Source organism: Anneissia japonica, unplaced genomic scaffold (assembly GCF_011630105.1).
Source record: "Anneissia japonica isolate Jap-2015-1 unplaced genomic scaffold, ASM1163010v1 scaffold288275_len480233_cov166, whole genome shotgun sequence".
Taxonomy (NCBI): domain Eukaryota; kingdom Metazoa; phylum Echinodermata; class Crinoidea; order Comatulida; family Comatulidae; genus Anneissia; species Anneissia japonica.
In genome coordinates, this window is record NW_022738306.1 from 198,129 (window position 1) to 209,708 (window position 11,580).

Genomic DNA, 11,580 nt, shown 5'->3' on the forward strand with positions numbered 1-11,580 from the left:
ATACCCTTTTCTATCATTTCTCTTCCCACAGGAAAATATCTTGCAAGATATACATAATTTGGAATACCAGTAAATCGATCTGGTGCTAGATAGCTGTACAATTTGGACTACAGTACTTCACAGGAGATTAAAGGAAGCACACAGGGAGGGGTAGGGATCAAGAATTTTTCAATGCATGGCATTGGTATGTATTGGGAAATTAAAACTTAAAATTTCACTGGAAATTTCAAAGATTTGTTTTGATTTATTGGGTATACAGTACATCTTTAGCATGCAGTATCTTTTAAAATTGTTTTTATAAAACAACATTTTTAGAGGGTGACCCTTCCAGGTTATCCTAGTAGGTCTTCTGATATTTAGGGGCCCTCTTAAATAAATGAAATAATGTGATGCTTATCAGTGAAATCTCAATACAAGTCGTAGGGTGTGGAGAAAATCATGTGCTGTCATAGGATTTGAACCCAGGATCCTAGGATTGGAAGTTAAGCATCTTAACCACCAAGCTACATCTTCATTGAACATTCATTCTAGAGGGTGTACGGTAAGAATGGCCCCGGTAAGAATGGCCCCGGAAAAAATGGCCCCGGAAAAAATGGCCTCGGTAAAAATGGCCCCATATGAAATGTAGGTAAAAATGGCCCCAATAATCAAACTGATTTTCTTGAGTCAATATATGCATTTTTTTATCTTAAATAATTTAGTTTTTAAAAGGAATCTAACATCAAACAAATTGCCATTTACATTTTACTTTTTGCAATAATTGATATTCAATGATAAAATATTCAAAGATAAATAAAAAGCCATGAATCACACTTTTTATTTTTTTTCCATTTAAATGTTAAAAAATAGCAACAACATAATCAATAAATCAACATAAATCATGCATTTATTAATACTAAAATAATTTACTTGTGGCTGATTTCACGGTAGAGGAATCACAATTTTCCAGAAATTCAATCTGTGTATTGGTAAACCCCACAAACAGTGGGTTAGTATGAACATCAAATTATTATTTTTTTTTTTTAAGAAAAAGAGAGTTCTACAATCATAATTATATGGTTTAGATGGGGTTTGCAGTGTGTTTAGAGGTTTGTGGTGTATTTGCAAGTATTTTTTCATAACAAAATCTAAATTTTAACCAAAAAATAGTTATGAATGTATTTAATTTTCTTATTGGTATACCAAGTCAGTCAATCACAATAGGATTGTTTGATTTTCTACAGTGTGTTTTGGGAGGTTTGTGGGATTTAGCAAAACCACTTTAATCCTACCATAATCACCCTCTACCCTTACAATCACATGCCATTTTAATTCTTAGCATAGTTGCCATACATAACTATATATATAATTCTAAGCCAGTAGCAGGCACTTGGATTTAGTTAGTGATGAGTAAAAACCAAGTATGCAACTAAATTAGTTGCTTAAATAAATGTTTCCCTAATTATTCAGTTTACTAAAAGCAATACTTCTTTGAATAAACTCTAAGCAGACAATTTATTGCTAAGTTTGAGAGGAAGTAAGCCTCTCCCTTTTCCCATACATGAACTTGTGATTCAAACACACAATTGATCCACATGCTTTAACTACTGTTTATTTGCATTGTTTATAACATGTAAAGTTAATTCATTTGATATTTAACAAAAGTGAAGTTTGTGGCACGTATTTATAAAACTCACGTTGCCGTAGTCAACACAAGCCAAATTGCTAAAACCCGTTGTCAAATCCACACAACGAACGACTTCCCCATGTATTCGCATGAGCAGTTCCTGTCTCTTATACACATCTAGATGTGTATAAGAGACAGGCTATAATAGTCGCTATTAATTCAGTTTCAACGAACTACCACCAACGCCAGTCATTAAAATGAGCGCACATGTTTACGATGATGAAATAAATAAGTGTGTGGAAGTCAGCAACTTACCGTATTTGACACCGTGAAGCTAGATTTTCGCGAAGTGCATGTAAACAACACAATTGAGCAATCTAAAAACTACAAAACAGGACAGAAAGGTCCATAAAGTATACAGACGTTTTAATGAAAATTAAAACAATATTTTGTTAAATAGAAGAATGCTAGCTAGCGATTAAAATAATTCGTTTTTTATCGAAGGTCAATTTAGCTAGGGCCTAGAGAATCTACTACTTAGATTGCATTAGAACACGCTGCTGCACTGTCGTTGGTTCGTACTGGTCGGCTATGTTAGGTAGTGGAAACTCACACCTTCTCTACAGTAGTTTACAAGTTTTTTGAACGAATACCACTTGGTACTAGAGGTTCGTAAAATACAGTAGATGTTTTATTAAACAAGCCTTTCCACTGTGTGAAACGGCCTGAAACTGGCTGGCTGTTTACCTGGCTCTAACTTGGCATCGAACGCAATTAGGGGATTATCGTATCATGTCTCAAGACGGGTATATCTAGATAAAGTTCGACGTGAACTAGGCTAAACAGTTTGGCTTTGACTGAATCAATTTGTTTGTTAATTGTGGGTTTCAGTTCTTTGATCCAAAGCATTTCTTTAATTAAGCAATCAAACTTGGATTTGCACTTAGATAAAACCTTGAAATAATTAAGTTTCAGTAGCACTAATATAATGATCTTTTAAAATTATGTTGTCCTATGTTACCTTTACTGTGCATAATCATTTCTTATTTAAAATAGAATTATTTAATCAATCAGTAACTTGTGTATTTTTAAATGAAATTAATGGTTTTCTTTAAAAAGATGCTACCCAAGGCGAGACTTTTTTTATACCTTGTTTGACGAACTCGCTGACTATTGTACATTTTACTGTACTGTATATATGTAAAAAACCGAAAGGTCCACTGATTAATCTCAGATAAGAAAGTATAATACATACTCCAAGTATTGAAATACACGCCATCGTGTTGGGATTCAATATTCCGAAATATTGAATCCCAACACGATGGCGTGTATTTCAATACTTGGAGTATGTATTATACTTTCGTATATATGTATTCCTACTAAAAAGTTTCTAATACTAATTTAACAGCATCTTTTTTAATAACACATGCAATGTTACTATTTTTTTAAAGTTGCTTTGTAAGTTACAATATTGTAACAAAAACTAATTTATTTTAGTTCTCAAATATGCATATTCTTTATGTTGATTTATTAATTAAATTTTTGCTACAGGGTATTTTACAGCATTTATTTATTTATTTATTATTAATTTTTTTTTCTTGAATTTTATAATTGAGGGCCATTTTTTATTTCTTGATTCAATTCTTGCTTATACAGTATTTAAATATTTGAAGATTTAAAAAAATATATCATTTCTATTACCAAATTTTTCATTGGGGCCATTTTTAACTGCCTGTCATATGGGGCCATTTTTACCGGGGCCATTTTTTCCGGGGCCATTTTTTCTGGGGCCATTTTTTCCGGGGCCATTCTAACCTACATTCATTGTTAATACTATGTAACGGAATGACTCGGTATCCTATCAGATTCAACTGCAGTATTCTAAAAATAGACTATTTTCCCTGTTACCTTATCCTGAAAATTGATGCTATCCACAACCTTCAATTACTTCCAATGACAATATTCCATATTGAAATAATTTCCTGTACTAGTCTAACAAATTACAACTTGGAATTTTCCATTACTTCCTTCAGGAGTTACAACTGCAGCTGTTCAGGCAGCCTTCTCCCTGCCTAAAACAATATAGGTTCATAACTCTCAATTTTATTCATCATTCACATTATTTCCAACACCAAAGGGGAGCATATATTGGTTCATGTTAATTCAGATTGAATAGAGAAAAATCCATAATGTATACTAATTGCAATTATTATCATCACCATTATCATCGAATCATTAGGGCGGTTGCAAAAAAGTTTTTTTTGTATTCTTTTTTCTCCTGTCACCAAATATTAAATCGCAATGCCTGCAATTAAGCCTGTCTCACTATTTGTTTTTCAAAACATATTCATCAGACTGAATAAAATAACTCATAATAGAAATTTTGCAATGAATTTAGGCCTAAAACTGCAATACCTTACATCAGACACCAAATTTAGACAGCTTTCATGTGCAAAATGGAGAAAAATAAAGATCACTTCTTAAAATTTGTGAAGGGAGCCTCGCAAAATAAAGCAACGCGTATACGAGTGGACCACACGATGCGATAAAAGGCAGTTTAATCCCATAGTTGGCCACGCACGTTGGGATTATTTTCCTGGGCTACTCCACTTCCGATGTGGGGAATTGATAACAGGCTTAGTGTAAAAACCCAATTAACACAAACAAAAGCGTCTCGAGTAAAAATAAACCCTATTGGAAGTAACGCAAGCTCACGTTATATTTCTGAGAATTACATTAATATTTTATCGAGATTATCGTCACCGTTACGATCAAAACCAACAGCAGAAATATAAAACTAGGAGAGGCCTAGGACATGGATATTATTATACCTCCATGGAAAGGCCTATAGGCTTTGGCCTAGGTAAAATTAAAAATCGAAAACAGGCAATTTTTATGAATTTTTGTTAGGCCTAATTATATCTTTTTTACAGTTAGTCTTTAAAATTATCATTTCTTATATCGTTTTAGTATTAATTAAGATTATTAAAAAAAAACTGTCTAGGACGACAGACAATATCGGTCTACAGTAGGCCTACATTCGGTTAGACTTCCTTCAGTGTTAGCGAAATACAAAAAATATATTCTGTAAAATATTGTTTTCTCCGTGTTTTCTCTGATTGCTGTTCAATGTATTGCTTTCACCCCTCACCCCTCACCGCCAATAAATACTCAACATATACGATGAATATCAGAATTTAGTGCAGTAGGCTAAGCTAGGGTGGCATTTTCCCCATTTATTTTCATTCATTCTCTGTATGTCATTTTGAAAACAGACATTGGGCCTGGGTGTAGAGGAAAAAAATAAAACTAAAATAAATGTATTGTGTTTAGATCAGATTATCATACAAGCATATACAAGCGACTGCACACACACAGTAGATCTTGATCACTAATTAGGCCTATTCATGTAATAAACTGTTTACGCCAATTAACTTTAATTTATGTTCCGCTGAATGAGCTGTTCTTGTTTGATTTTGATTGATCACTTCCTTGTTGTCTTTATTGTAATTAATGTATTTGTATCGTACAAAATCCATTTTCAAATATATATAACAAATATAAAATATAATTGAAAATGAGACTTAAAGAAAATAATAAATACAAGATTTAATTGCACACAAAAATTCAGAGACTGATATTTTCTTAGTTTATTCTATGCTTTTCCATGGTAACGTCGAGTCGTTATCACTGGGCGCTGTACAAAGGGTACGGCTATGCATAACTCGGGCCGCAGCAAGATCAATGACCCTTAATAGTCAATTTCCATAGCAGCAGAACCGTGGGACTGTTCCTATATATAGTTCTAGAAGAAGCAGGTACTGGCAGTTGCGTTTATCCTGTCACTACGAATTTACTCCTCCATGCTCATGGAAACAACCTGAGTTTGGCCTGATTATAACATTGGGCGGTGTACAAAGGGTTTGAGCTATGCATAACTCGGCCGGCAGCAAGATCAATGACACGTACACTTTGATTCAGTCTGCATTTCAAGAGCGTGGGAATGTTCCTATGAATAGTTCTAGAAAAAGCAATATACTGGCATTAAATTGCGTTTATCCCGTCAATATTCATGGCAAAAACATGAGTTTGGCCTGATTATAATACAGTATAAAAGTGTATAGGAAATTTCAGTAGGTTTCGAGTCTTGGTATTCGACATTTCGGTTTTAAATTTTACAGAATAGCTCAATAACAAATGACAGAATATAGTATTCAAATTAATTCATAATAATGAATGAAACTTATGACAAAACATAGAAAAGAGACTTGTCGATAAATTACAATACATCAAAATCACGAGATAAACCGACGCAAACAAGTTGAACAAAAACGTTGGAAAACGAACCCTAATTCGCGAAATGGAATCGTCAAATATTTTTGATCGGTAACTTGAACCACTCGTCGGCAACGCGAAGATATTATAATCCCCAACCACGCGTTGTAGACGGGTATACGCGTTGCTTTATTTTGCGAGGCTCCCTAACAAGAAATAAAAAATTTTAAAAAAAATTTTTAACACTGCTGCTACTTTTCCATGAGCTAGGGAGCGGGCGCTGGAGGGAAAACAAACAATTTTTTTAGGCTTTATCTTGTCAATATTATCATAACATGATATAAAATATTAAGAGGATCAAATTGACAAATGAGGCATGTTGTGGCAAAATGGCTAAGTTGTAGCAAAAATTTAAATTCAAGTTATTGGTATTTTCAGATACCTGAGTATGTGATCTTTAATATGAGGGGTCATTCATTTGGACATTTCAAGCCTAAGTTATTGGAAAGTGAAAATACAGCACTCTTTAGAGTCAAAATAAACATGATTTTGAGTAATTGCTTTTCAAAGTTATTTGTGCATATTTGTTTTAGAATGAACTACCAAAATAACGTTAAATAAACAATTTGTTGACCACTTCCAGAACTAATGCTTTGGGACATGATTAATAAGACATTAAACTGTTGATCTATAGTGAAAAACAAATTTTGATTTTTAGGCAATTTTTTGAGCTCCCATATTTTATAGCTCATTTACAGTACTCAATACTGGACTGTGCGACAACTTAACCATTTTCCCACGACATGCCTCAAATCACCAGAAGGGTTAATTTTGTGTAATGAATTGCCATATAGACCCTCTTTTTTTCTTTTTTTTTTAATGAGGGTATAAAATAGAGGCTATTGTACATTCTTAGCCAGAGGGCACCCTTCACTCATTTCATATTATAATCATTAACAACACCAGATGGTTTTATGTGCACAACCAAATGTCATAGGAAGACATACTATTATTTTTGAAAAATGTTTTGTAGTATTTTTGTAGTTAATTGAAATTTCACTTTAATTTCTTAACAATTAAATATGAATTTTTTTTTTTTTTAAATATCAATTCAAATATATTGGTTGCAAAATTTTTTTATTTCTCATTTAAAAAGTTAAAATACAGCTAAATGAACCTGATTCACAGATCAAAAGAGTTCAGTTTTCGTCCATTTACCAATTCTTTTTATAACAGAACGGATCAAATTGACAAGAAGGGTTAATCTTTTATACTTTATTTTAGTTTTTAGGGTATCAAATAGATGCTATTGTGCATTCTCAGCCAGAGGGCACCTTTCACTCACTTTATTATTATAATCATTAACAATACAAGATGTCTTTATGTGCACAACCAAATGTTATAAAATGAGTTCTGGCATGAAGTCAAATTCTAAAACTAAATAATATTTTTAAGATACTATTATTTTTGAAAAATGTTTTGTAGTATTTTTGTAGTGAAATTTGAAATTTCTCTTTAATTTCTTAACATTTTAATCGGATTTTTTTTTTTTTTTCAAATATATTGGTTGCAAAAATTTAATTTCTCATTTAAAAAGATAAAATACAGTCAGAAATGAACTTGATTCACAGATCAAAACAGTTCAGTTTTTGTCCATTTTCCAACTCTTTACAAAAGAAATTGTTCAATTACATTACAAGCAAATTTAAAGCAAGACATATTTTGTGATTAAAAATGTTATTTTAATGATTTGTAAACAGTGTTTTTTGAAATAAGCTTACCCAACGTTTTATGTACTATCAGCACCTTTTCTCAAAGTTGAATGGCCAACAGTTGATACAGTGGTCACTGGATTGAAATCATGCTTGAAAAGATATGTGTGTCATACACAATTGCTTGAAGTAACATTAGAAAAAAAACATCCGGGAAACAGTATGCCTGTAGGGATTTTGGCACCTTTCGGCCGTTCAAAGGCAAAACAACGTAACTGCGCAAAAATATAATAGCAGTTATGTTGTTTTGCCATGGGACGTCTGCCTTTCCCTTGATGGCAATAAGATACTGGGGCAGATGCATATTTGGCGGTAGGGGGTCTGTGCATAAATTTAAGGAAAAAGTACTTGTAGATGTATCAATAAAATAGTACTGTAATTTATATGATGTCCTCTGTCCATAGTCTTTTGTAAGAACCATTTCACTCATGAGATAACACTACTATACCTGTTCACTATTAAAGAACTCTAAAATTGAAGTGTCCCAAGCAAGGTCCAGAAAGCCTCACCAAAAGACTTACAATTACAAAAAGACATATTTTGTGATTAAAAATGTTATTTTAATGATTTGTAAACAGTGTTTGTTTTCTCCTTTTTCTATTCAATACTCAAATATAAATAAAGCACAAAACATAGACAATGAAATATAAATTTAAAAATTTATACTGAAAAGTTCTAATAATTTTTTTAATAACTTTATTTCCTTTTGAATTGTCTTTTAATTTTTTAATTTTATACAAATAATAACATATAATACAAGCTTCTGATAATTGGCAAGAAACATTTTCTTGTTTTAGTAATATTCAGTTGATTGAATTTAAACAACTTAAATATAATATACAAATATTTTAAGGTTTATTATTCAAATGATTTAGGGGTCGTTCAACATTATCAACATTTTCACAAGTGTACACACAGTCTGCTAGGGAAGAGGTGGTGGACAAATTTGTACACTTTTACATGCATAAAAATGTTGATTTAAAATAACATGCAATATTTTAAAAATTGGTAAAATTATTATGTAACTATGGATACAATATTTCTTTTTAAGCCACCACAGACATTGCTTTAGTTGACTTCACAAAAAATTGGAGAAGGGTTGTGCAAAATCAACACTTTTTTGTACAATTTCATAGGGGATGGAAGGGGTACCGAAAATGAGTACAGTACTGTTTGTAAACTTGTGAAAATGTTAATAATTGTGAACGACCCCTTAGCCGAACACAGTTTATCTGCAATAGGATCAAACAAACCATGCAATAATGACAAATTAGTGCATGGTTTGAGATTGAAAATAATGTTAGAAGTAAAATAATGTGTCACGGTTGATTTATAATAACTAATATCGTTACTACTAATTAATGAATTTACAAAATAGAAATACCTAAATTTACATTACTACACTGTGTTTATCTGAGCTTGATTGTGAGTCCAAGGATAAAGAGTGTGTGTGAATCAACAAGTGTTACCATCCAATTGCATCATAATACAACCTGATAAATTGCACACCTAACACAATTAAACTCTAATCACCCTCCTGATTGGTCAAATTTTTGGACAATATCATTATGAAAAATTAGTATTTAACATCGCTGATGCGAGTACATCAAGAAAAACAATCAGTAAACGAGCAATGCATTGAATCATCAACGAAAGAGATTCGGAGATGGAAAAATTTTGAGAGGAAATCGCAAGAATAACGGTCAGTTTATCCAGACTTAACCGTTCATTAAAAACAAACTTCTGCAGAGGAAGCAATGAGATTGACTCAGAGTAGTAGCCCACATGTGTCTTGTTAGAACTTGTTAGGCAAGGAAATTCTTTACAGTTGCAATCTTTGTACTGACTGGATCCAAATCACACATGTAGGATATTTATCTCATTCTGTTTGTTTGTTCAATGAGGTGACTAGAATAAAGTTATTTTTTGAGTTGTCAAGTCCACTTGACAATACTTCACAGCATTATCTTTTACAACGTCAGTGTATTGTAATCAAAATATCTCTAGTGCTGAACTTTGGACATTGATAAGTTGTAGAAAGTTAAGTTAACAAAATGAAATTGAGTCTGGCATTCAACTGACTAACAAGGGAAATAACAACAGTTGTGTAGTGTTTGGCCTACAAGGACAGTAATAGTTCTGACTCGTTTAAAGTTTTCAAGTGAATCAGCATTCAAACAGGAACAGAAACAACGCAGGAAGTATGAAGAAGGTAGCATCCTTTTCAGACCGATGTAGCATTCAAAGTTATACATCGTCTTCAGAAGAGGATCCGCTGAAGAAGAGACAAGCCACAACGCCGACAGCTCAGATGCGAAGAAGAAAATCACTCATGAATATCGTAAAACAAGTAAGCTGGAAAAAAGGGCGCCACCTTCAGCGTCTCGTGGAGAAAAATGGCGATTGCAATGTCATCCACAGGAATGTGAAAAGACGGAAAATGGACTTAGTGTCCGATCTTTTTACGACTTTCGTGGAAATGAGATGGCGGTGGCTGCTATTCTTATTTACTATTGGGTATCTTATTGGATGGGTAGGATTCGCAGGCTTTTGGTTTGCAATCTCATATTACAATGGTGACTTGGGTTACCTTACAGACAATCCAGAACACAAACCTTGTGTTGCTAATGTAGACAGCTTTGAAACAGCTTTTCTTTTCTCGCTTGAAACACAAACCACGATCGGTTATGGTCTGCGTGTTGTCACACCGCATTGCTGGATGGGATTTGTCCTTGTAATTGTTCAATCCGTGTTTAGTTGCTTAGTCGACGGTATCTTGATCGGCTGTATTTTCGCAAAACTTGCCAGACCAAAGAAACGTGCAGTAACTTTGAAATTTAGCAAATATAGTTGTATTGCAGAACGCGATGGACAGTTATGTTTTATGTTCAGAATTGGCGATATTCGTAGCAGTCACCTTTATGGAGTTACGATACGTGCTCAGCTGATGCGACCGAGGATTACACAAGAAGGAGAGTGCATTCCGCTATATTCATATGAACTAGACTTGAAATCAAAAACCAATGACAACAATTTACTTTTGGTCTGGCCGATGATTATTTCTCACCAAATAGGACCGGATAGTCCACTCTACGATTATTCCGCAGACGAACTTAAAAATGCCGACTTTGAAATTATAATCGTTCTTGAGGGTGTGGTAGAGCAGACAGGCTTACTTTGTCAGGCGCGCACTTCATACCTACCCTCTGAGATCAAATGGGGTGAGAGATTTTCAAGCGCCCTTATGACCCTCTATGATGAATGGGACTGCCAATTCTCTGTAGATTATAAGCAGTTCAATAAGATGTACACAGTTTCGGACATGCCAATATGCAGTGCACGTGAATATGACGAAAAACGCGCGCAAGAGCGTGAAGGACTTGACCTAGAGAGTTTGCGAGGATATCAACATAAAAGACTTCTTGATCTAAAAACCCAAGAAGCTGAGAAGGAATATAGACATAATGGCAGGCAGAGATCAAATGGCTCGATTGAGATACATGAAGGGAAAGTCGGACTAGCATCCATTGAATCCTTCGAACAACTGGAACAAGGGAATGGCAATAACTATTTGAGAGTTTCTTCCCGACAATCGGATGTTTGATGAGGTAAATAAAATTCTATTACATTCAATAATTTAAAATTAGCAACCAAAATTCTGATAAGTTTTCAACAGTTTAACCAGGAGTCAAAAGTTGAAAGGAGTCAATTTCGGAAGATCTGCAGTGGCGGATCCAAGAATTTGAAATATTGGAGGAGGGAGGTGGCAGGAAGGGGATTTCGCAAAAGTATGGTCTCTATACCACCTCAGCTCCACCATGATTGAGGCTGAGGCTAACATTTATGATTAGGCACATAGATTACCGGAAATGGCATTCTCAGTCTAAAAATTTAAATACAATTTTCTTTTTTTCTCCATTATTTTTC

The 11,580-nt window shown here is 33.5% G+C and overlaps 1 protein-coding gene across 1 annotated transcript in view; it reads left to right on the forward strand.

Annotated features, from left to right (window-relative positions):
- Nucleotides 1-9,310: 9,310 nt before the first annotated feature.
- The window catches only part of LOC117117524 (G protein-activated inward rectifier potassium channel 3-like), a 20,601-nt gene continuing 18,331 nt past the window's right edge, over nucleotides 9,311-11,580 (forward strand). The window contains exon 1 of the mRNA XM_033261827.1: nucleotides 9,311-11,261. Coding sequence (XP_033117718.1) covers nucleotides 9,857-11,257 — 1,401 coding nt within the window. The 5' untranslated portion in view covers nucleotides 9,311-9,856 and the 3' untranslated portion in view covers nucleotides 11,258-11,261. The remainder of the gene's footprint in view (nucleotides 11,262-11,580) is intronic.